This window comes from Lutzomyia longipalpis, chromosome 1, assembly GCF_024334085.1.
Source record: "Lutzomyia longipalpis isolate SR_M1_2022 chromosome 1, ASM2433408v1".
Lineage (NCBI taxonomy): Eukaryota > Metazoa > Arthropoda > Insecta > Diptera > Psychodidae > Lutzomyia > Lutzomyia longipalpis.
The window spans coordinates 25,074,644-25,102,643 of record NC_074707.1 but is presented as its reverse complement, the minus strand read 5'-3'; the positions used below and the strand labels follow the sequence as shown (position 1 = coordinate 25,102,643).

The window sequence follows — 28,000 nt, the reverse complement described above, 5'->3', positions numbered from 1 at the left end:
GTTTTTCTTTTCATTTTGTTTTAATTTCTTTTCACAAATAAAATCAATTAACAAGAAAAGTTTCTCATCAATAGAGTATTTTCTTTGTGCAGAATATTTTTCCTTTACAAAATGTACACACTACACAGAAGTCAAACTAAATTTAATTCTTGAAGTTTAATTGAGTTTCACATTCGATTTTTGTACAATAACTTTATAAAATAAATGAAAAATAGAATAAAGATTTTAATTTTCTCACCTGGTAGGGTTGATTTTCTGCTCCCTGTTGCGACGGGGTGAGAGGCCTGCGTGGCTGTGATCCTTGCTGTGGTATAAGATTGGCTGGGTATACGCCCCAGGGTGCCGTGGCCACACCATAGTACTGATGCATACCAGCCGCAATAAGCCCCATGTAGGGGGCAGCCTCTTGTCCAGGATTGATCACATATGGGGTGGCCTGTTGGGCCGCATAGGCATTCTGTTGTGCCAGGAATTGTGGTAGATGCTGCGGCAGAGGGGCGCCACTTGGCGCCCCCGGCGCCGTTGCACTTGTCGCAAGGCCAGGATTTTGACTGCGGAAGAGTTGCTGCAAACGACAAGAAGTAAAGAAGCGTGATTAATCTCTTTGCACACGAAACAACATAATTGTATGCTAATTGTAGAAATTTTCTTCCATTTCTTGTCCCCCATTCTTCTTATGCAACATTTATATACCTTATCTGCATAGGTAACGGAATTTTTATGCAATGTTCATAGGAAAAGCCCCAAGAAAGTCCCCACCTTTTAACCATTCGCGGCAAGACAAAGAAACAGAGACAATAGTTATAGGACCATGGAGTATTTGAGTGCACACAATCATTCTTCTTGCAGCATTAAAGTCCCAAAAGGATGCCCATTTACCCAAATGTATAATTCAAAATGTAGTCGATCACGTTCGTGCTCCATATCATATCTCGCCTTGCGTTATGCATGATGAGCATTAGAGGAGAGTCACTCTTCAACCACAAATCATCCAATTAAAGCTCTCCACCCTCGCCCCCTTACATCTCATTACGACATTTAACAACCATTTGTGAATAATTTTGTCGTTTTCTTTCAACTTGCGCTCTTCATTATCTTCACGAACATAATTTCAATGTTGAGTATATGGAATGTATCCTTCAATATATGTATATATATACAAGAAAATAACATACGAGACAGGAAGAATATTTTCTTCTCTTTTCCAAAACAATAATTTTATAAACGATCACGCACCACTTCATCCCTCTGTATGTATTCAACACATGAAAAATATATTATGTACTCAATTTCAACTTCATCTTGCAAAGAATTTTTATTATTTTTATTATTTTGTCTGCTGAAAATGCGTGCCAAAGCATCTTCATTCTATGTATGTACATATTTTCCTTATTTATTCACTGTGTATTATATATTTTTGTAAATAAAATGCGATATATGTGTAATAATCTTCCATACAGATATAAATACGTGACTGATGTGAAGGAATATTTCACGGAATGTTGAATCCTATAATTTCATTCGCTTTACTTTGCATCAACTCACGTATGAATGTGTTGTGAGCATAGAAATGCCTGGATTATCTACGAAATCTAACAAGAAGTTAGGAATTTACATTAAAAGGAATCAAGACAATTGGACAATACACATAATTTCTTGTTTTGATAATTACCAGAGACACAAATCCTTTACTAGAAAAAAAAAGATTTATTACGTTTTACTATGGAGGTAAAAAGAAGAAAAAAAGCCAGTAAAATTATTTTGCGGAGGAAAAGAAGCCTCTTTTAGTACACCTGATGAGATTCCTTTACTTTCATAGCACATAACATTAGCAAGTTAATTGTTTTTCACAAACTCTGTGCCAGAACTTACCAGAAAATGTGCAATTCACAAGCATTTCAATCAATTTCACGTGCATCCCATACGGGGAGAAAAGTACTCAAAATGAGATTTTGCCTTGGATTCACTTGGTGCACAGTTAATTATACAACAATTACAGGTTCATTCACACTAAATCCCAACAATAAAGTCTTCACGGTGCACCCGTACAGGTGAATGGGCGTCTTTTATTTCCCCAATTGAAAACGCCACTCACGAATTATCTCCCGTGAGGCGTGCATCTAGTAAAATTCACTTTGGACCACTCAAGTGAAAACTTTAAATTATTTAATAGAATATAAACAAGCAGCATTGAATTGAGACCCCCAAGTCTCTCTTGAGTCTTACTCGAATGAATTTCTTAACAGAAAGTGGAAATGGATGAAGACATATAATACATATCTCTTCGAGCAAGATTGTGTTTGAGTTTCCGCTGTGAAGAGTGGGAAAATTTTCAGTGCTTTTGAGTAAATTTTGGCTGAGAGATAACAAGTGAGACATATCAATCTTCATGTCAAATGGTCCAGAAAATCTCTGAGAAATTAATTCCATATAAACTCCTAATGATATTACAACTTGTTTGATTTATGCAGCATGTTTTGCCTTTAGCACTTTGCCGTAATGACTTTATTCGAATTTTATTTGATTTCGTCACAGTAATTGCAATAAAGGAAATAGAGTACGTACAGACAGGAAAGGATATTATGCCATAGCTTATATGTACATATATAGAAAGTATGTTAGCTATCACTGTGATGACCATATAATACAATTTATAGTCTCTAGAATGTTAGACATTCAATCTAGCACACTCATCAACAGTTTAGTGGAGAATGTGCCAAACTTAGCTTTTGGTCATTCACAAAACTTCTTTAAAAAATAAAGAAAGGGAAAAATTCTCGTAAAAATAGTTTTAATTTTATCTATTGTTTATGTATATTAGAACCTGAGACTTTAGAAAAACAATAGAATTTATTCACAGATTGAAGGTAGAAGGTACTAAAAATAAATGAAAAGGGTCGTAAATAAGACATGTCATCCTATGTATAAATTACGCACAAAATATACCGCCATATCTTGTAAAAGCAACCAAGAGACGAATAAGAAAGAACAGCATTCACACTCTTATTGAATTAGTTGGTATTCCACTTCGTTGTTTGAACCGAGTATTGTAATTGTCGGAAAAACTACAACTTCAGGGGGTAAATTCTCAAGGGAAACGCTGCTTTCCCTAAATTTTTTCCCTATCGCTTTTGTGGGGATTTCTGGTTGTGTGTGTGGCAGCGCGCCGTGTACGTGAGAGCGTGAGAGCGCCCATCGCTGAGAGTGCTTCGAGCGCGTCGTGTCTCTTCGTCCTGCATCGAATAGCTGCGCGCGCGTGTGTGTGGCATGTTCTCGCATTTGCCGCTTGGCTTTCGTAGCGTGCGGATGTGCGGACCGTCGTCCTTTCGACGCTCCGTGAATGATTTTTTTTAATTAAAGAATTTTATTATTAGAATTTTTTTATCAATAAGAATTTTATTTTAAGAAATTTTTTTTTGAATTTTTGGGAGATTTGTGGTGACTTTTTCATTCCAATCGAAAAAGTAATTTTTATTTTTCTTGACCAAGGAGTTTCCCTCTCTCTTTGAGGTCACATGTCCTTGAGAAGAAAGTGACCACGGGATTGAGGATGTCATCCCAGAATTTGAATCTTTTGGACATTTAGGGGAGACTGTTGCAAAAATGGGATTTTTTTCATAGTTTTGAGGTAAAAATTCATTGCAAATGAGACAAAGTGGTCATGAGATTAGGGAATTCATCCCAGAATTTGAATCTTTTGGACATTTAGGGGAGACTGTGGCAAAAATGGGATTTTTTTTCATAGTTTTGAGGTAAAAATTCATTGAAAATGAGACAAAGTGGTCATGAGATTAGGGAATTCATCCCAGAATTTGAATCTTTTGGACATTTAGGGGAGACTGTGGCAAAAATGGGACTCTTTTTCGTAATTTTGAAGTCAAAAGTCCTTGCAAATGAGATAAAGTGGTCATGAGATTAAGGAATTCATCCCAGAATTTGAATCTTTTGGACATTTAGGGGAGACTGTGGCAAAAATGGGACTCTTTTTCGTAGTTTTGAGGTCAAAATTCCTTGTGAATGAGACAAAGTGGTCATGAGATTAGAGAATTTATCCCAGAATTTGAATCTTTTGGACATTTAGGGGAGACTGTGGCAAAAATGGGATTTTTTTTCATAGTTTTGAGGTAAAAATTCATTGAAAATGAGACAAAGTGGTCATGAGATTAGGGAATTCATCCCAGAATTTGAATCTTTTGGACATTTAGGGGAGACTGTTGCAAAAATGGGATTTTTTTTCATAGTTTTGAGGTAAAAATTCATTGAAAATGAGACAAAGTGGTCATGAGATTAGGGAATTCATCCCAGAATTTGAATCTTTTGGACATTTAGGGGAGACTGTTGCAAAAATGGGACTTTTTTCGTAGTTTTGAGGTCAAAATTCAATCAGACTACCTCTAAATCCAAAAAAAAATATATATATAAAATCTTTAAAGAGTTGTTTTGGAAAAGATGTGTTTGGAAAACAAAAACAATATAAAAAATTACTTTTTATATTAAAAAAATAATAAACACAAATTTCTGCCTTTGGTGAAATATTTACAAGAATTTTTTCTCAATATTTCACGTTTTCTAAAGCGCTATAACTTTGGTTCTATTTGAGCTACAGGCTATAATGACTATGTTTTGAAAACGTCTGAACCTGGACAATACACTGAGAAAAAATTTATTCCGATAAAATTATTTTTTTATTGAAAGTTTTTGCGTCAAAAATTACACATTGTTTTTTGTATTTTTGACACATAAATGTTCTTTTTATTGGTTTGCATTGTTCTAGAGAGTTGTAGAGTATTGCGAGATCTTTCCAACGATAGGTCAAACACCTTTGTACGTTACGTAGAACCGGAGATATGAGCTTCTAAATAAAAACTTAAAAATAGCAATATCTCAAGTTCTAGGGTACCTAAGAAGTCAAATGACCTATCGTTGGAAAGGTCTTGATACCAGCTATAACATACTAAAATTTCAGCCGCCTACGACATACTTAAATGTACATTATAGCTCAAAAGGACGCCATTTTGAAAATTGGCCGCCATATGCTTTTTAGCGGATGAAACCAAACCGCACTCATTTTCCTTCCTTTATATCCCCTAAGGAACATTTATGCCAATTTTCAACTTTCTAGCACTGCCTACAGTCTTTTGCCGCAAATTTACCTAACTATAACATGAGCTAAAATCTTTTAGACAATTTGAAAATGATCGCCATTTTATCTGTAACCATCACAACCCCGAGAATTTCCTTTTTTTTTAATTTTGTACGACTTTGCGTCGGGTGTCGTTTCTCACATTTCCCATTTTCCCATAACTATAACAACTTGTTTTTTACGTAGATTTTTCATTTTTTTTTTTCAATAAAAAATTTCCAACCTCCAATAATCTTTCTTTTATATAAAAAAAATAATAATGTTAAATCCGCTATATGATTTTTTTAATATAAAAAGTAATTTTTTATATTGTTTTTGTTTTTCAAACACATCTTTTGTTTTTATTTTTTTTATTAGTTTTATTTATAAACCCAATTTTACGAACCTAGAGGTGAACTTCTCCATATAAATGCATGGGAAATTAACGAAACTGTCAAAAAATTTAACGAACTTTTTACGAATTTATTTTATCTGTGTACATTGATCCTCTATCGCAGAACAATTTTGACCCATTTCATCTTGTAGGGAATTAAAAAAATATAGAAGAATCGCGAGAGAAACTCTCCAATATCTACTGGGTTCACATAGAAAAAAGCAAATAAAGATTGCCAAAAAATTCAAATATTGCGACGCCATTTGAAGTTTTTATCCCACCTTAAAATTACGAAAAAAAAGTCCCATTTTTGCAACAGTCTCCCCTAAATGTCCAAAAGATTCAAATTCTGGGATGAATTCCCTAATCTCATGACCACTTTGTCTCATTCACAAGGACATGTGACCTCAAAACTACGAAAAAAAATCCCATTTTTGCCACAGTCTCCCCTAAATGTCCAAAAAATTCACATTCTGGGATGAATTCCCTAATCTCATGACCACTTTGTCTCATTTGCAATGAATTTTTACCTCAAAACTATGAAAAAAATCCCATTTTTGCAACAGTCTCCCCTAAATGTCCAAAAGATTCAAATTATGGGATGAATTCCCTAATCTCATGATCAATTTGTTTCATTCGCAAGGAATTTTGACCTCAAAACTACGAAAAAGAGTCCCATTTTTGCCACAGTCTCCCCTAAATGTCCAAAAGATTCAAATTCTGGGATGAATTCCTTAATCTCATGACCACTTTATCTCATTTGCAAGGACTTTTGACTTCAAAATTACGAAAAAGAGTCCCATTTTTGCCACAGTCTCCCCTAAATGTCCAAAAGATTCAAATTCTGGGATAAATTCCCTAATCTCATGATCAATTTGTTTCATTCGCAAGGAATTTTGACCTCAAAACTACGAAAAAGAGTCCCATTTTTGCCACAGTCTCTCCTAAATGTCCAAAAGATTCAAATTCTGGGATGAATTCCTTAATCTCATGACCACTTTATCTCATTTGCAAGGACTTTTGACTTCAAAATTACGAAAAAGAGTCCCATTTTTGCCACAGTCTCCTCTAAATGTCCAAAAGATTCAAATTCTGGGATAAATTCCCTAATCTTATGACCACTTTGTCTCATTCACAAGGACATGTGACCTCAAAACTACGAAAAAAATCCCACTTTTGCCACAGTCTCCCCTAAATGTCCAAAAGATTCAAATTCTGGGATGAATTCCTTAATCTCATGACCACTTTATCTCATTTGCAAGGACTTTTGACTTCAAAATTACGAAAAAGAGTCCCATTTTTGCCACAGTCTCCCCTAAATGTCCAAAAGATTCAAATTCTGGGATAAATTCCCTAATCTTATGACCACTTTGTCTCATTCACAAGGACATGTGACCTCAAAACTACGAAAAAAATCCCACTTTTGCCACAGTCTCCCCTAAATGTCCAAAAGATTCAAATTCTGGGATGACATCCTCAATCCCGTGGTCACTTTCTTCTCAAGGACATGTGACCTCAAAGAGAGAGGGAAACTCCTTGGTCAAGAAAAATAAAATTTACTTTTTCGATTGGAATGAAAAAGTCACCACAAATCTCCCAAAAATTCAAAAAAAAAATTTCTTAAAATAAAATTCTTATTGATAAAAAAATTCTAATAATAAAATTCTTTAATTAAAAAAATCATTCACGGAGCGTCGAAAGGACGACGGTCCGCACATCCGCACGCTACGAAAGCCAAGCGGCAAATGCGAGAACATGCCACACACACGCGCGCGCAGCTATTCGATGCAGGACGAAGAGACACGACGCGCTCGAAGCACTCTCAGCGATGGGCGCTCTCACGCTCTCACGTACACGGCGCGCTGCCACACACACAACCAGAAATCCCCACAAAAGCGATAGGGAAAAAATTTAGGGAAAGCAGCGTTTCCCTTGAGAATTTACCCCCAGATCGGGCTCAAACTTCCTATAAGCAGGTTTTGGATTTCACATATTATGAAAATGGTGATGGAAAAAGTGTTCCAGCCGACCAGAACAATAGCTTGTGTTCTGCTTGACCAATTTAGCTCAAAATGGACTCACAATAAAGGTTTTGCAACCTCTCTACATCTTTCTAGAATATTCTGGTACTATTCTTTGATAACCAAAAATGCCGATTTTTTTTTGTAAAATAACTCAAATTTCAACGCATTGACAAACTTCTACACGTTGTGAGACACCAACTCTCATAACTGGACGCGTTATGATTGACTTTAAAACTAATTTCAAGAGAAGCTAATAGTGTCACATAGCTATTTTGCCATGAAAGTATAATCAAATTCTAAGCAATTACCATAATGGAAGTTGGAAGACTGAAAGTGCGGAGGGCATAGGGAGTGAAATATGGAAAATTTCAAAAGACATACATATAAACTTTGGTCTTATTAATTTTATGTTGTGAATTTTCAACATAATTACAAGGAATGTCTCGCGAAAACGAAGAAACAGAAAAATTTAAAAGAACAAAAAGAAGATCAAATTATAAAATCACATTCTTTTGGTACTGTTGAATTTTTTAAGAGTTTATATAGTGACTCTACAATGATTGAATTTCCCTCATTAGATTTACAGGGAAATGTGTTCAAGGAAATGGATTTAGCTGTGAGAGAAGAGAAAAAAATAACCATGAAGCTCTATCATGAGTTCATCTTGTTTACTTTCATTCTCTCCCATTGCTTTTCTTTCGTGTACTCTCCATGACTGAATTGTGGAAAAACATTTGGAAATCGGATTGAAAATTTGAAGATGAAGAGAAAATCCGCATGAAAAACCCCATTCATCCCCAGTTACACACCTACCTTCACCTTTTCTTTACTCCCCACAACCTCCTACAGCCAAGTCAGAGGAAAAAAAACCAAAGATACAAAATAATCGGCTCTCTGAGTCTGAATACAAATTCTCCTTTTTTTTCTCGTGAATTGGTTGAAGATTGAGAGTGGAAAAAAGTATGGGATTCCATTGGTACATCGGTATAAAGAACTTCCACTACTTTTCAGCGATGCGTTTCTGCCCGAATGACTGCTGGCTGATCCCCACGAGCAATTTGCATAATTCTATCCTTGCGCAAAGACTATGGTAAAATGAATAAAGTCTTAGTCGCGCGTATACCCCCTCTCTAGCTAGAACCCCACATTTTTCCATACAAAAGTATATAAACAGATCTTTTCTTCCACTACACACCAATTTAATTTGCATTTAGAGAACTTTTCACTTTGGACTAAAAAAAAAAGAGAAAAATTAACCAGAGATATACATAAAAAAGCCACAGAGTTTTAAAAGAGTAATCCATTGAGTGGGGAAAAGAAGAGAAATTTGTAATTAATGTGAAAATTTATTCTCGGTAAATTTACCACGTTCTCCTGTACGACAGATAAGAAAGAAATAAAATTAAACCAACTCAATAGGATGTCAAGTACTAATAAGGAATTGACAGTATTGAACTAATTTAGTCAATTTAAATATCAAATTTGTAGCAGAGGATGTATATGAAAGTTGCTAATATAAGTGGCATAAACCAATAAAATTATAAGATTGCAGACTGTGCAACAGGTGGATATATTCCTTTACCTACATATATGTAAATTGAACTTAGAGAAGATTTAACAAATGTAATCAACCGACATCTAACAACTTCTTACAGTTGATCTTAAACAAGTTGCGACATGAGTATTTTTTTTGTAAAATCTAGACAATAAACACGATAAAAGAGACAGTATGTAAATTATCAAGCTCAAAGAACTTTTTACATAGCTATTGTCATTGTACTCTTTAATTAAACTTTGTATATTTCCTCTTTTTTTTTTAATTAAATGCAGTATCCTGCATTATGATTTTCCATGCATTTTAATTTTATTTCATACGGGATTCTCTGCACTCAAATTCTTGAACATCATTAATATTATGAGAAATTACTGAGAGATAACTAAAATAATGATCTCATGTGCAGCATCAACTCAATGTGAGGTGGTAGTACAAAAACATTTCTGCAAGTGAAACCTATATAGATTGAAATGTAAAAAATTTCAATTAAATTCTATTATATGCTTTCCTCTCATTTTTTTTCTTCGTAGGTAGATCTAAATTCCTGAGAGATAAGTTAAAAAGACCTCAATTGTTGAGGTTGATTATATGGCATTGAACCATTTTCTAGGGCAAAAGTCACGAGAAATTGTTCGTGAAAATTTTCTATTGTCTCTCTGAAGATTCTTAAAGTTTTTCCATTATATTAAATCCTATATATTGAATGTCCCTATTTTCACTCTACACCTGAAATTGAATAGAACGTGCCTGTCGGTATGGTTATATACAATATAGTCTTGACATTTTCACTTCTCCATTGATGCCATTGCTAATGGAAATTACTGAGAAAAGATACATGCTGTTGTTATTTGAAACAGTACCTACATATAAGTAGGTATGTGTTTATAATCAATTTATCAAGCTTCTGCACAAGTTATTGCTACACATAAAAGCATGGCACAGTGCACATAAATGAAATCACTATCATTGTGCACAACACTATACATATTAAATTAATATATTGGAAGGCAAAGTGAATATCATTGCGTCTAAATAATATTTATAAGGTGCATATCAACTAGACAGACTGACGAACGATGTTATAAAATTCACACACGGATGACTTCACAAAGTGTACCATGAGCATAAAAATACTTCAAGTGTGACAAAATTGTTGCATGAGATGCACTATTATAGCGTGGTTTTCATACCGGCAGACATATACAAAATCGATTACTATTTCGTATAACCTAGAGTGCTAGAAATTCTTTTTCAGTTAATATCTCCCGTATAAAAATAGAAAAATATAATAAATGTGAATACAATCGATATTTTGTTCTTAAACTATTATATATCGTGAGTTTACACATGAGAAGCTCATTTTTTTTCGTTAAAATATATGACTTGAAAAATTGTTTCATGAAAATCTTTCAGCAAAAATTCTAAAATAATAGGAATTTATGGAGAAATACTTTATTTGGATTTTATATGATCGATATTTAGTATATGTATAGGTATATGATCAAAAATTAATTAATGTCATACAGAAAACGCTGGTAATACGTAAAACATTATTAAATGAAAATATTTATTAATTAGGATACTTTCGTTATATAAACGTTATGGCGACTAATTTTGTAAATTTGCGTTCGCATAGAATCCTGCATTTTGTGATAAAATATTAATTGATGGTAATTATAAATAGTTATTCGTTTAAAAAATAATTATGAATTGAGACTATGGTGGTATGAATCATACATATTGAAAGTCTCCCAGGTCTCTTTTTTCCGGGTGCAACTTGCAATAAATTAAATTTGTACTACCTATATTCTTACAAGAAAAACCTAATTAAAATACAAGAAATTATGCTGATGAACTTTTGTATTCATTTGTATATTTATAAGAAATACAAACATTGCAAAAAAAAACTATGAAATGATAACTTCTTAAAGATGAGAAAATAAAATATTCTGCAGTGTCTCTCTCTACTGCAGTATTTCTGCAATGAAGTAGTGCTGTTGAAGAGAATTTTCCACTCATGATGATTTCTTTTCCCGCGTTACCAATTCAAAATTGCAAATTATATATTCATATATCTTGAATATAAAATATATTCAACCCCTTTACCAATTCATTTTTCTTCTTCTGACCACCAACTGAAATACTTTGCATCAATATATCTCGGGGACATGTTGCAAAGTGCATGACTCTGAGATTGGGGATAATACTTCCTTTGTCGTGTAGGGAAAAATGGAAACACTTTGAAATACTACAAGACGCAAAATGTAATTTATCTCTAGGTATAGTATATGCTATCGAAAAGTATGATCCTGATGGTTTTTAACCACGAGAGGTCACTGAACATGCCAAGTGCTAAGCAGAGTGCATTTTCCATGTGCGGGATCTCACCAATGGAGAATCATATACTCAATAAGATACCATCATTCTATAGCCATGGAATGATGATGAGTAACAAAAAATAAATAAATTATATTTCTCCTATCTTATGTACATAAGAAAAGGGGCAAGGAAAAAAGATATACAATGATTGCAACAAATATCCCATATAGTGTGTGTGTGTATATATGGCGTATCGTCATCTGTTCCTTCATGCTAGCAAACCCGTAGCCCGGTATATGAGTAAATAAGAATTCAACGAAATAGAATGAAACAAACACCAAAGTGGAATTCACAACTTGAACCACATACCAAATTGTATTCCCTTGTTGTGGCAACTTGCGAAATCTCTTCTATGCATATTACATAGATGCGGAGCCCTTCAATGAGCATAACTATCATCCCGCAACTCACCCATCTGAATTGCACAGCACATGGTCGTAGAGGTTCCACACCAAGGATCAAAGGCACAATTGTAATATATTAGGTAAATACAATCTACCTACAATCTTAAGAATGTATTTTATTCCAGAATATTTGCTACATAGAGGAGAAACATGCGAAAGTGGAGGGTCAAATAAACCTTATACCATCCCATATGGCATTCCCGTAGTAGATAGATAAATGCCAAAGCAGAAAGTTAAGCATTAGAATGTTGTACGCATGCAAATTTACATATTTTCTCCTTACATAACGTGCGGAAGTCACGAGGACATACCCGTGAATCTGATATCCCCGTGACTTGTTTGATGTTTTTATATGGGTACGCATTGGCAATAAGAAACCCAGAAAACGTGTCACACTCATATAATATATAAACATAAAATTTCACAATTTCTATCAAGAACATTTTTTCTTCAGTTTCCCATACACACATGCTATACTATGCAAAACATATTCACAAATTCAAAATTGCCTGCAGAAAGTATGTTGAATATATATTGAAGTATGACTCGAGCACTCTTTTGTAAAACGGAAGAGAAATAAGATATGGATACATTGTAAGTTTCTTTTTAAAGTAAATATTCATAAATTCTGAGTTTACTTAAAAATAAAAAAGAAGAATGAATATAAAATGAGAATTTTTACTTGTTTTATATGTTCGCCTCTCGAATTTGCAAATTTTCTCAATTTCAATGTTGATAATACTATAGAATCGCATAAATTTTGATAATCTTAAGAATGAGCAGTTTCAAAATTTAATATGATAGATAGTTATGTAACTATATGAGATTTAAAGCACATAGGTATCTAAACTTATCCGTTTTTGATCATCAAACTATGTCGATGATATCGATATTATAGTTAAAGCATAAGACAGTACCGACAAACTTAGTTCATTATAATGTTGTTACGGGCTCGCATATTGTGCCAATTATTCTTCAAGCATACAGCAAGCAAAAAGTTAAATATGAAGAATCTATCCGCGGAGAAAAGTTCTTGTTTACTGATTCTGGAAAATAATTAAAATATTTTCCCTCTCTCAAGCTTTCAGCACGTGAAGTGACGGTATGCTGTATTCCAATTGCTCTCTTTTCATTGCACAATCGTTGGTAGGTTAACCCCATAAATATACCTATGTATAGTAGTATACATTCAACTACAATGTAAGTCATATAGATATATCTATATGTACAATCAATTGAAAGAAGAACTGCTGAGCAAGTTTCTGCGGCGAAAAGAAGTTATTGCAGTATGCAATAATAATTTCCCCTTGTGCTTTTTCTCTCCTTCACAAATGTGACTGCAGATGAAGGAGGTGTAGAAAATTTATCATTCTATAACAGAACTAATCTATCCCAGAGCTCCACATTGTACATAAACGAATGTGAAGATCATCTATATCCCCCTAGTACATTATGTAGACACATTCCATACATAATATACTGGGCATTAGAGGAATTGACCATGTGCATGAAGTAATAATTCTGTAAGAGTGCCGCGCCATGCATTATTAGATGTCAATGATCTCTAGCGGTCAAGAAGTGAGTCGAGTGTTGTTCCGTTTTCTTCTTCAACATCTCTTGAACTTCACCAACCCACTAAAAATAAAAATTTCATTGTAGTCCCATCCGTGTGTATACCTCAATAGAAAATGTTGAGATGGTAGGAGTAAATCGGAAGCTTTCTGGTATTTTACGAAAATGTTAATGGTGCCATACACCTTAAGCGCCATCACACGCTTTTTTTCTTTTCCAATTTACTAATGTAGCGCATCTGTCATGGCGCATCGTAAAAAGACTTTGCTCCTTCCCTTCCTAAATGATATTGAAGATCCAAAGGTGCGGAAGAGGTGTTTCATACCAGCACACCCTTCGATAATATTTCATGTTATGAACCAATAAAATTAATATTGAAGTATCAATAATGGGCCATTAAAAGTTGTAAATTGACTGCACGACATTCTCACCACATCTTGACGTATTTAATCTACTTTATTAGAACCGGATCACTAGAACATCCAACAATGTACAAGCATAGCATTGATGCACACACCGTGTCATTAGGAATAAAGTGCCTTGATTAGTCGTTTACCTAATACGATAATTCATTCAGACGAGACATGTGAATGTATATAAGTGAATATAAATAGACCGCAATTATAGTGATTGGTCTCTCTCAATCAATTTCCCATGTGATGGCTTTTGAGGAAAGGAATCCCTAATCATTATTTGATTGAGGTCAAAGTCACACAAACTCCCCACTCATTTCTGCATAAGCTAGGCTTGCTGTACCAATCCACCCCCCTGGTGTGTTTTAAATATCCATCAATGAGAAAAATATATATGTATATCTTAAAATAAATACTTCATTTCCTCCCTTTACAAAATCCATATACACCAGCAATTACCAACAATATCTGGTGTTAGATTGGGGAGAGAATTAATTATAAGAGGAGCACAAAAAATACTAATGAATCATTCTAGCGCTCCCTCAGAGAGTACTTCACCGAAAAATCACTTCGCCACACCTGCTTGCGTGACTCAAGTTGAAATTTACTGATTCTCTTTCTATGACACGACCCCACCACTTTCACAGCAGAATATGCACAATTCTACATCAATAATATTCTATATATAAAATCTAGGAAAGAGAAGAAAAAAAGCACCAGAAAGAGAAATTTGTCAAGAAAAGAAATTATGACTATTTTTTCTCCCCTTTTCCTTTCCTGCACGAAACAATGACAGTCATTTTTACAAAAAAAAAAGTCTAGTGCTAAGGACAAAAAAAAGAAAATAGTTTGCTGGAAAAATGAAAAATTAAGTGGTAGTTTGATAATAATACACGATGACAGTTTGTATTAAACATGTTGAAAATTAAAATAAAATCCAACTATGAGTAAATGTCCTCGCGATATATTCATGAACTGTTCAAGAAAAGAATTGGATTTAGTAGTTTAAAAAAAAAAATGACTAAATTATGTATTATTTCAATTAAATTATCAATGTACAAATCTTCAACTAATGATTGACGAGAACAAATTTATATTTTTAGGTTAATTAACTTTTTTTAAGTGAGAAATATACAACAGACTTAAGTATACGTAATAAATGACTAAAAATGAAGTGAATTTCGCCTTTTAGTCTCCCTACCCTCTTTCCCCTTCAACTTTCAATTGCTTCTTTTATCTTCAAACGAGTTGTTTTAGCTTCCCATCTTCAAAGTGCCACCACCAGGGGATATTGTGAAGGGAAAAGTGCTCCATTTGCAAGAGAAGCACATCCAATGGAGCGTTAAATAACTGTAACGATCGTCCCATATATGGTTGTTCCCTTTGATAGTGGCGGAGAATGTAAACTGTTTGTAATTCTTTTCCTTGTCACAGGTGTTGGTGCTTTGTAGAGAATTCATACTTTTGTTTCTCCACCACATCCCTCCACCAATAGCTTCCCACTCACGTGCTTTTCCATTTACCCGCGCACGAGAGTGATGCTTGGAAAAATGCACTGGAAATAATTGAGCGGAATTGTGGGGATGTTTGGAGTGTTATTTCACTTTACAATTAATTTTTTTTCTACACACACACGACATATTACGTAGATAATTGAAATGAAAATTCTTCGTTTCATCTTGAAGGCAGTGCGACACTTTCTTTTTTTTTGTACAGCTGAGAGTGCAAATAACAAAGTGAATGAGAAGAGTCATGGTGGATGCTTCTGGGCGAAAATTGATGGGTGTGGGGGCGATGGAAAGAAGAGGGCTTTGTCCAAGCTCAATGAGACAATCATGGTGCAAAAGAAGAGACACAAGACTCTTTAATGAGTCTAAATGAAGTTCAATCTAGTTCAATTAAATTCACAATATGTTCTCATTTAGAGCGTGTGTATAATGTTGAGTAATTGAATTTTGTATTCGGGTGAACACTTTTTTTTCCTCCTCTATCACTTCAAAGTCCATTCATGAAGTGTTGGCAGAATCATTAGACTTCACTCGTGGTGGATGAGGAGTTAATTAATCAATTTTGAGTGAGTAATGAAAAAACAATTGCGGAAAAGTGGGGAAAAAGGTGAGGATGTTTTGAAAGCTCTCATTTATGTTTTTAACATTTTGATACGTAAATTAACTTTTCAAGTAGGTAGGTTGATTTTATGAATTATGTATAGAGTTATGGATCATGAGTCAACACACCTTAAATTTCAGTCTATTAATATCTAATTTTAAACTAAATTTAGTCTATTTATTGCTTAAACATACAGGGATACTACCTAGTCTACAAATAAATATCATTCACTGTAATTTCCCAAAGGACATACTATTTACTTATAATTAAAATTAAATGAGAAAACTCCACTCCAGTTAGTCATTTATTATTGGCAAATAGTTAAGCTGAATTCAGAACAGTCAATTAATAAGTAAAGATTTGGGGTGATTTGGGTCAAAATGGGGTGAAATTTGTAAATTCAGTATGCAGTCAAAGGGATCATGAATGTTGATTTAAATACAAATTGGTGAAATACCGAATTACGTAGATATGCTAAATTACTGAAGCTGTAATATTTACATGAAATTCTCTGTGTCTCTATCATCTTGTCTTGTCACACAAGGGTTGGGATTTACCAAAATGGAAGTGATATGTAAATCAATTTTGTGGGGTGTCTGTCGACTTATTAATTCACTATCGATTTTTAGTGGAAATTAGAGAGAGAGAATTTTATTAAAATTTTCAAGTGGGAGTGGATGTAAAAGAGACATTTTCTCTTGACAAAAATAATCTGCATAGAAATTGTGTGAGATTGTCGAGGTTAAAGTGTTGGAAAAAAGCTCTCCAGGTTGATAGAAGTGCTGAGAAATACTTTGTCGCGTGAACAACATCACTTTAGTTTTTTTTTTACTCCAATCGCATAACTCAGATACCAACTCATAACTCACCCCACACTCTCCTGCTACAACACCTTCAACCCCCGCATCATAACAGAACCAATGAATATTGAGTTGAGCAATATTAGAATTTTTTATTCATTCTCATTCTATATACCTACTTCATAGGCGAGCGCTATTTTGTGCTTTTTCAATACTTTGTAGCTCCGTGAGGTTCTATTATGGAATGTGACAAAATGAAATTATGATCATCAATCACGCTGGTTTATGTCTGATTGCCATACACAATGTGGTTAAAAGGGATTATGTTTGGATAGTAGAAGTTTTAAAGGGCAGAAAAGATGGAAGAATACGAAGAGGCAAAAAATGTTACTTGCGAACTTCACTCACCACTTTATTATTATCACCATTATGGGTTGAACGTGTCATGATTTAATGGGTGAGAAGCAATTGCATTTAATGGTACCCCTATAATGTATGGTTCTCAATGTCAAATGCACATAGCAAACATTTTTATGCATTTTCTTTCCTTTCATTTCCCCACATTACCTATATTAATTGAATTTGTATATCACGGTGGAGTGATTTTCATTAATGCACCATAAACTTTTTTATTCTTTAGAAGAAATTCGTCTTTTATCACAATGTTTTGCAAGTTTATTTGATAGGGGTTTAATTTCTCAAAATCTTCTATGTAGTTTCTATACTTAAAATCTATTGCTGTGTGTAGGAAACACATGAAAACTATTTCAAAGTACAATACATGTTTAGAAAACGATGACAATCCCGCATAATATGTACTGTACAGAATAATGTCTAATACTTCATGGTGCATTATGCCAACGTTATGCATGAACGAATCTTATGTCTCATTACTAATCTACGTGTCATACATGTGGCTTGTTGTTCTATCTCATTTTATTGTATATACAGTGCACTACTCCTTCAAATTCTACTTTTAGTTTATAGAGCTATCTCAGTGAATAAACTTTTTAGATAAGGACATAATATCAACCTAATTAGACAACGTAATTTTGATATGTTGTAGCCTGACTCAATATCTTTCATCAGTCCGAAAATGAAGAAATTCTATGTCGCCGTTTAGAAGATATATCCATTTGAAAAATTCTTGAATTTGAAAAGTTCTAAGAGCCATATCTCTTGAACCGCTTGTCCGATTTGACTCAACTTAGTATCAAATTAAAGGTTTTGCAATTATCTACGTCTTTCTAGAACATCAGAAACCTCTAGAACCATTCCTTGAGGACAAAAAGTGCAAAAAACTGTTTTGGTAGAACATAAATCCGCCATTTTGTGTTCTGGAGGTGACCTTGAAATGTATCAAAATATATGTCAGATTATAGCTTATTTCAATACCTTTCCAGAACTAGTCAAGAAATTTCTGTAGGTCTAATAGAACTTAAGATATAAGCATTTTAATCTGTCAAATTGCTAAATTTTACAAAAAATCGACTTTGCCTACTAATATTACTCACAAATTAAATTACAACGCATAGACTGACCCATCCGCGTTGTGGTATACCAACTCTAATAACTGGACGCGTTATGATTGACTTATCTTTTTGTTGTTTCTCGAATCTTAAAGAAAAACATCAACTTTTTTTTTGTAAAAGAATTATTAAAACAGAATTCGAGGGTTGGAAAATATACTATACTAACTCATTTTTGTTGATTTTCAGGAGAGCGATTTGAAGTTTGAGATTTACATTGCTTCTTATGTAAAATTTTTTACAGTTTTCGCTGTAACTTTGTAGGGAACAAATATTCGAATTTGTCCTTTTGAGGGAAGATGAAGGACATCAAAAGCTATCGAAAAATGCGTTAAAAATATACTATACTAACTCGACTTAGTATAGTGTATTTTCCAACCCTCGAATTCGTTTTAATTTCTGAATCAAACATCATTATTTTACTCATGATTCAACATAGACCGAAGATTATGGTATCAAAGAGCACTAGAAAGAAGGAATAAAGAAAAAAAAGAAGGATATGCACGAAAGACAAAAGTTCTGTGGTTGAAGTTTCCCATTAAAAAGCCATTCACATATAAACAAAATGCAAACTTCTGAATTGACTTACTCATACTGTCGCTCTCCTGTGGTGATTTTATATAGGAGCACGACTTTTTAAATATTGTGCAAAGTTGCAAGGACTTTAGCTCTCAAACTTTTCCCACTTATTCAATGTGTAAATGATATACATATGCGGAGTATGAGTTTAGGTGGGGGGGGGGGGCTATATGCTCAAAATTCCACCACAATACACTGACTTTTGGGCCTGGGGTACATACATACGTACATTTCATCATCCTTTCCAATGCAACATGAATTTATTTTAGTTATGTGAGAGGATTATTTCTTTACCCTTCAATTTCGTATATATAATATCAAACGATATGTAGCTGTACGTCGTGTATGTGAGTGGGGTAACTGATATAGTTGAGGACGTGCCTTGTCCAAATATTACAATCCACTTCCATTATCACTCATTTTATTTATTCACCAATAACACCGCCGTGTAAACAATGAAACTGATTGACGTCACCCTACTTTGAGTTTGCGTTCTAATGTACATTTTCCTTTATATTTTTCTCTCCACTTTTGTCCGGACATGTGGAGTTGAGTAGCCGCATTTTGAATGAATGCCAAAAGTATATGTATATGTATTCAGCATAAGGGTGTACTTTAACCAAATTTGGCGCATTTCACCAAAGAGCCACAGATAATGGTCACATGCATCATATACATAATATCTTTGCTATCTACACATAGTATTACAAAGAAGGGCGAAAGTGCCAAAATCGTTTCGGCCCTTCCTCATTTGAGGGGAAGGTAGATGGCGCATGAGGTCTTTTTAAGAAAATTTGGGGGTAAGTGAAATGCAAGGAGGACCTTCCTCCCATTCATAAGATCATTTGCTCTCGAGCGCTCATGGTGATCACTTGAAGGGTCGCATGAGCTGAGCGTTTTTTCTATATGGACTTTTTTCTGTATGAACTTTTTTTTGTACCTACGATGAGTGGGTTGCAGAAGAGGTGCACAAAAAAGGGCTGAAGGAAGAAAAATGTACACAGATTTGAGTTCAGAACTTGCAACATTTTTGGTTGTACATGAGTGGGAATGAACAGAAATACATTTTCTTTCCCTTTTGCACAATGAGATCTTCCAAAGTCTCGAAGAGCACAAATTTTGTCTTTTCAAGCAAAATTCTGCCTCCAACACGCTAGCTCATTCAACACGAGCTGATATTGTTACTAATGAATTCAAAATTTGCAATAGAAAACTTTTATTTATATAAAAAAATTTTAAAGGTTTTTTTCAATCACCTTTTGGGTCAACTTTAAATCAAAAATTTTCTTCTAAAGGTTAGTAAATTAATAATTTTGAAAACTCTGTAGAAAAAAAAATTAAATTAAAAAATTGAATTGATTAAAAAAAACATAATCGATACTTGGCTAGACCAGAATAATATAAAAATTCAATTGGTCAGTTTAAAGAAGAAAATGAACACAACTTTTATACTTTTCAGCGATGTTTCGGCATAATTTTAAGCCCATCTTTAAGATTTGTAAGTGTGAAATCGTATTGATCATGGGACAGAAAACTTTATATGATAAATAATTAGGAAAGAATGGGGCATACGATTTGATGACTGGGGCTGGGGTTAATTAAGTCAATGTGCATAAAAGTTTCTCTGAAGGATTATCGAAAGCAAGATATTTTCGTCGATAGGTCGTCAATCTTATACGATATTTTCTGTCCTACAATTTTTTAGGCCATTTGAGGCAATATGAGTTTTTGAGCTTTTCCTATCTTTCCACTTTTGCTTTTAGTGAAAGTCGATGGATAAATATAGTCACCGGTGGGGTAAATTAAAATGATGATATTTTCCGATATTTGAAATGATTTTTCACCTAAGATATTAATTGCAGTCTCTAATCTAACCTCTCGTCTATTAATCCGTTACAAATCCGTGGTGTTCTAACCACCAAAACAGAGAATTATACAAATTTATTACCCATGACATTTTTCGAATGGAAGGCTAGAAAATACCTATCTAAAAAATACCTATCTATATAATAAAGAAAGGTCTGTTTGTTGGTAATCGTCCTGTCTGTACAGCTATACAAATCTACACCGTTTGTCCGATCGCGATGAAATTTGGCACAGAGGCTCCCTATATCAGGCGGTTTCGAGTGGCCGTATTCATTTCCCTCCAAACTCCCTTCAAGTAGCCCAATTTTTAGCTAATTTTTACCAATATTTTAGGAATTCTTTTGAATCTCTTTTCATTAATATGTTCCGCCACAATTATTTTTTTTAAAAAAACTTGCGCGAAGTGAGGCGAGGTAAATTGGAACGAAGCGACTCCATACTATTTACTTACATTACTGACTGAATTCGCCACAAGTGACATGTCCAGATTAAAATAATTATACAAAGAAATCCCTTTTAAGTTAGTTAAAAACACTAATGCGTTTCGTATTCTGCACTACCCAGCTAGTGAAGAAATATTGAAAAGGCGTTAAAATAAAAATATTTAAGAATACCTTTTTATTCTTAAAAATGATCTGACAATCTTTTCAACATAATGATGCAGTCGATGTTCTACTTCAAATATCTCAATTATGAATCCTAAATTCCGAGCAACAAAAAATATGCCGAAACATCGCTGAAAAGTATAAAAGTTGTGTTCACTTTCTTCTTTAAACTGACCAATTGAATTTTTATATTATTCTGGTCTAGCCAAGTATCGATTATGTTTTTTTTAATCAATTCAATTTTTTAATTTAATTTTTTTTTCTACAGAGTTTTCAAAATTATTAATTTACTAACCTTTAGAAGAAAATTTTTGATTTAAAGTTGACCCAAAAGGTGATTGAAAAAAACCTTTAAAATTTTTTTATATAAATAAAAGTTTTCTATTGCAAATTTTGAATTCATTAGTAACAATATCAGCTCGTGTTGAATGAGCTAGCGTGTTGGAGGCAGAATTTTGCTTGAAAAGACAAAATTTGTGCTCTTCGAGACTTTGGAAGATCTCATTGTGCAAAAGGGAAAGAAAATGTATTTCTGTTCATTCCCACTCATGTACAACCAAAAATGTTGCAAGTTCTGAACTCAAATCTGTGTACATTTTTCTTCCTTCAGCCCTTTTTTGTGCACCTCTTCTGCAACCCACTCATCGTAGGTACAAAAAAAAGTTCATACAGAAAAAAGTCCATATAGAAAAAACGCTCAGCTCATGCGACCCTTCAAGTGATCACCATGAGCGCTCGAGAGCAAATGATCTTATGAATGGGAGGAAGGTCCTCCTTGCATTTCACTTACCCCCGAATTTGCACCAGTCCGCGCGCCATCTACGTTCCCCTCAAAAGAGGAAGGTACGGAACTCTTGGATTTTTTCATCCCTTCAGAGATTGTATTACTATATAAAATTATTATACAATGATAATATCTTACTCAAATAACTATGTATACAAATATATCTATATGTATATAGGTAGGTGTATAAACAACCAATTGTGTACGATGACAATTTTCTCATAGTCCCAAACAATAGACTCTTCATCACAGAGAGAGACAGAGAGAGCTTTTGATTTCCACACACAACTTGCAAAGTTCTCACCAAAACTTTTCCTCACTCATCACCAACATTCCCAATACCATCCATCTCTCGGTAGAATTTCCATTAACGTCAAACCATTTAATAATATTGATGAGTTTGACGCATAATATTGACAAATAAATTGTCTCCATACTCACCCAAAAAGCACCCTGCCATACAAATTGACTTTACGCGCCTATCTATATATTGAACATTCTCACACTTTCCTCGTCCATGTTCTTTCCACCAACCACCCCCATGACTACTACCGCTGTGTATACACTGTAAGTCAAAATTTTAGTAAACTGCTACTAAAGTCTTTAGTAATGGAACAATTACTAAAAATTTTAGTAGTTATTACAGAATATTTTAGTTATGTTGCCTGGAATCACTAAAATCTTTTGTCATCTTTACTAAAATTTCATTTGGCTCTGAATTTTTTAGTGAAAGTAACTAAAATTTTTAGTTTTATTGCCCTTTTACTAAAGTTTTGTAGGCAATTTAGTCAAATTCTTTACTAAAGTTTCCAGTAAAGACATAACTACTAAAATTCTTTAGTTATGTCAACTAGAATTTTAGGATTGATGACTACAATTATTTTGTCTTCTTTTACTAAAGTTTAGCCATGCCAATCAAAAATTTAGTTGATATCACTAAATTGACAAATTTTGATAACAATTAATTTTTTAGCAAAAAATTACAATTTTTATTTCCTCTTTATCTATTTATAATAATTTTTTCTGATCAAGTTAATTTGCGAAAATATTAGCAACGCAATGTCTTTTATATATTATCTTTGTTCGAATGCAAGATGTTTCAGCTCAAACTATTTTTATTGTTTTATTAGGGTGCCGGGGTCTCGAAAAAATGCACACAGAAGATTTCTTTGTGGCACATATCCAACACATATACCGGAGGTCTCATTTTTTCTCACCCTTTCCTACCCACACACAAATTTTTCTCCTCAGCACCCTCTTAAGTATTTCACAATATTCAGTTCTTTGTGGAATTTTCCATCGAAAGTACGCAAAATATTTTGTCTTCAATCAGTGAGATATGTGAAAAGTAAATTTAATCAATTTTTATAGTAGTTTTTAGAGTGAAAATTGTGGAAAATCCGATTGTTAAAAAAAAGGATAAACATGACAAGGTATTGTATAATTTAAATGAATAACAATTCTTTATATTACGAATTGATTTGCAATAAATAAAATTATCAACTTTAAATTCAATCAACTAATTATATGATTTTATTATCTTGCAGTAAATCAGACTACATACAATAAATAGGAGAGATGTATGGATCTTATTCTCAACGAAGCCATTCAGTCTGTACCTTGTTAGTTTTCCGAAGGTAAATACCTATCTACAAAATTAATTTGATCCGAAAATTTATAAAATCCGAAATATTAATTCTTGTTCATATTTAACAGATTTCACCGAATGAGCGCATATAACCCATCTTACGCGCTGTAAACCCATAATCGAATTGTGAAAAATTCGATTGAAGAAAAAGGATAAACAAGAAAAGGTACTGTATTATTTGTATAATTTATAATCATTAATTTACCAATCTGTTTCCAATAAATTTATCAACTTTTTATTCAAAACTAATTCTATGATTTTACTACCTTGCAGTTAGTTAATCAAACGACAATGAACAAAAGGAACATGGATCTTATTCTCATTGAAGCCCTTCTATCAGTACCTGGATAAAGCATGCTGATCACAAATATTGATTAAAATAGGATAGAGGAAATCAATTCGCGAGAATTGAAGTTTAAAGGTAAAAACATTGTTCATAAAATTATGTATTAAAAATTTATTATATCAGACAATTAATTTTAATGTAACTTTTTTAACAGATTTCGTCAACTGACATAAAAAGCAGGACTTTCTCGATTCTATGAAGAGGGGAACTTTGGAGGAAAATGACGCTGAATGATGTGGACACTTCAAAAAATTGCCCAACTTCACTGGACACATTCTCTTTTTGTTTTAACAAAACGGGGTAAAAGAGACATCCATTTTATTAAAAATTGTTTTATGTTATCAAAAGTTCAATTATTTAAGTATATCACAAAATATGATTGATGTAGTTTAAAGGACTGCATTTTTTTTAACAAAATGTCTTCTAAATGTAAATTAAAATTTAAGTATAACTGCCTATGTAAAAAAAAAGAATTACAGCTAATTATGAATATTGTATAAAATGTACTATGAATTAAAGTGAAATAAAAAACGATTTTTTATGAAAATCAAATTTTTAAATTTTTGGTAAAAAAACTGGATTTCCAGTTGGCATAGCTAAATTTTAGTAATCCAAGAATTTATGACAAATAGTTATGTGTACGAAAATTTATGTTGGCATTCCTAAACTTTAGTAGTATACAGACGTAAAACATTTTAATAGTCATAACTAAATATTCTGTTGAGAGAACTAAAATTTTTCGTTTTGGGCAATTACTAAAAATTTTAGTAAAAATTCTTTACTAAATTTCTTTACTAAAGTCCAGTCAGTGCCAGTTTTAGTAATGATAACGAAATTTTGACTTACAGTGTAGGCTAGATGGGAGATTAGTCTTCATATCTGTCAGAGACAGATACATAGGCGAATCTATTATTCACACAATGAATATTCAAATACGAAATATGTTCCAAGCCTATCCCGATGATTTCGATCCTACCCCCGAAAAGGTTTTCTCTGAATAAATAAAAGATTTTGCAAAAATATTTTATCAAGAATATTATTGGATTTTCACGTTATACATCATTTTTATATAATATGTATATTTAGTAAATATATTCTTATCTCATAGGCGTCTATGTACACTAGAAAATATAAAAAGTATACTTTATTAAGTATGATACTGCACTATAAAGTCATTTTCTTGCAATCTATATTTGCAGTAGTTTCAAATTACATCCCTATATCGTAGCCCATATTATACATATGACATTAAGTGAGTTCAAGTGTTATGAGTTTATTAGATTACAATGATTTATGATACGGAAACTTTAGAAAGTCAATTGTGAGAATGCACATTAATCCTGAGATATGTAGGAAATATACACACTCAAGGTTACAATTTGTCATTTCATCCATGAGTAATCTATCAAGATGAGTGGAAGCTTAAATTTCCCCTACATAATTAACTCAAAGTCATTAATGTGCCCGCATGGTATTGCAAATTTCAACCAGAGAAGAAGATAGAACCTTGGGATAGAAAGCTCCCAAAAAGTTGTTATAGCTAGATACATATCTGCCTCTCATCATATATGCGAAGTTAGGAAAAAATTTCAATAAGCATTTAATGATCTACTAAAACGAATTTTATCCCTGTGTGTAAGGCGATGTGTAATGTCATGTATACATAAAGTGATTACAGTGAAATACACCATGGATAGAATTTTACGTGAAAAGGAGCAGAATAATGTACAAGTACATATATATGTGGAAGATCTCCCTATCTTTATACTTCTTTTGGGTGCCAAAAAGTACCACCGTCATAAACTCCACGACCTCCCTGCCTTTTCTGTAGAAAATACCGAAGATTTAATGAAGTCGGAATGAGTCAAAAGAGACTACATGGAAGGCACTTTCTCGCACCATCAGTCAATTTTGGTTCGCGCCCAAAACCACCAAATGACTAACGGAAATTCACAGTCAACCCCATGCCATCACCCCCGTCATATCATGATTGCTCTCCCCTCCGCAAAGTACCCTCATGAATTCAAACATACATACATACACATATATGTAGTTTGGTAAAAGGTATAGACGAGAGAATTCACACTATACGATAATGGTTCGTAGACAATGAAAATGTACATAAACCAACACTACTATGGACATGAGCACGGAACACTAAAATGGGCGTGTGTCGTATTTAATTTTCCTAATTGAAATTGAAAACCACACATTTACGACATTAAATACATGTAGGTATTAAAATTGCCGACTCGACAATTTTCCATTCAATAGATATAAGATTAAAGGGACATAAATTTTATACGCTTTCCTTTTAGCCCTAGTCTTCGACCCTTTTTTTTTCTCCAGGAACCACGAGGACGGAAACTAAACCTTTCCGATTAGCCGTCAATATTATCTGTCCTTTCTCTTTAAATGGAGTTACATACTACGGCGATGAAAAAAAAAAAATATTTGAGCTACCAATAAAATTTAAGTTAACTTCAAGGGGTAGGGCTATTGTTACTTTATCAGGAAAAGACAATTTACCATAAAAAATATCTTTAAGTAAGATTTTCATAAACAAACGCTCTAAAATGTCATATTTTTTCACAACTTTTTGCTGCAATACTTCTATACTTTTTCCTTATATAATGCGATTATCAATGGATATTTTTTTAGTGGATTATGGAGTTGAAGTAAATAGTGAAATATTTTATGCGCAACGAAGCTCACTTTTCATTACGTTCCTATACATCTCAATCAATCTTATCAATCTTAACCACCCGTCGTCACTACATTGACGGGATTTTAATTAAAAATCTACCCATATACTCAATCATTGGTGCACACCTCAGATTTTCACCGAGATTGATTAAAGGTGGTGGGTAAATGGCGAGAAGGTGAAACAGTTATTGATTCAATCTGTCAATTTCGTATACACATCCCCCTCGATAAAACCACCATACACCAATTTTATTTGCGAAAAAACATACTTTTTTTTTTTAAATAGGCCATGTTCCATGAGGAATCATTTAATACAAACTATCTCTGACTATTAATCTGTTTTCCACAAAGTTTCTGTTTTGCTTGGAAAAAAAGGGTGATAAAAAAGATGCATCCCCTTAATGGTTTATCCAGTCCAATGTACATTTTTTCCACCCTGTGAGAATGTCAGAAAATCACAGAGATGAAATCATATTAAAAGTCCACTCTGTCTGCACTCTGCAGTGACAAATTCAATTACAACTCTACAACATTCAATCGATGTTATCGATTTGAAAAGTATATATGCTGCAGCAAAGGAAGAAACCTCTCCTTGTACCGTGTGGTTTTTGTTGCATATACTATATGGTTTTAAAAAAATGTATATCGATCGAACGTGATTGTGACTGGGTTGTAGGGTACAGTACTGAGAAGAGGAGACACAGAATGACTTTGTAGACACACTAAGCACTCTAAATCTCAGCATATATGCTTTAAATTGATCCATAAACTGGACACGAAAGGTCTAAGAAGATTGAGTAAAAGGGCACTAAAATCAATCCACCCACTCAGTTAAGGAGCTTCCTTTTGACCATACCCCCCATTTATGTGGTACACATTCCCATCCTCCCCATATGTGGCATTCCTTCTCTTTCCTTTCCCTACAACATGGGGTAAGTGAATTGTAAAATTTCAATGTAATCGGAAACACGAAATCTTAAAGGTTTATTTTTTTTCTTTTCTTAACTTTTTCTTCTTGTTCTTTGCCTTCATCTATCGTGGATCCCCCACTCTCGTGGAAGGCTAGGAAAAAAACCTCCATCCAACCCCCCAAAATCCTCTGTGGAATCTTGAAAAAATCACATCAAAGTCAACATGTGACGTAGCAGAATGATTGAATGGTTTC

The 28,000-nt window shown here is 33.4% G+C and overlaps 1 protein-coding gene and 1 long non-coding RNA gene across 9 annotated transcripts in view; one reads left to right on the top strand and one right to left on the bottom strand.

Annotated features, from left to right (window-relative positions):
- The window catches only part of LOC129797436 (maternal protein pumilio), a 148,719-nt gene that overhangs the window by 10,348 nt on the left and 110,371 nt on the right, over positions 1-28,000 (bottom strand). For all 7 annotated transcript variants that reach the window (XM_055839984.1, XM_055839985.1, XM_055839986.1 and 4 more), the window contains one exon: positions 239-565. In XM_055839984.1, the coding sequence (XP_055695959.1) occupies positions 239-565 (327 nt within the window). The remainder of the gene's footprint in view (positions 1-238; positions 566-28,000) is intronic.
- LOC129797810 (uncharacterized) lies at positions 23,158-24,981 on the top strand. Of its 2 annotated transcripts, XR_008751357.1 has the most exons (4): positions 23,158-23,568; positions 23,683-23,772; positions 23,852-24,204; positions 24,284-24,460. It is a non-coding gene; the product is annotated as an uncharacterized LOC129797810 (long non-coding RNA). The 2 variants fall into 2 exon arrangements; XR_008751358.1 differs by having other exon boundaries at positions 23,158-23,772; positions 24,284-24,981.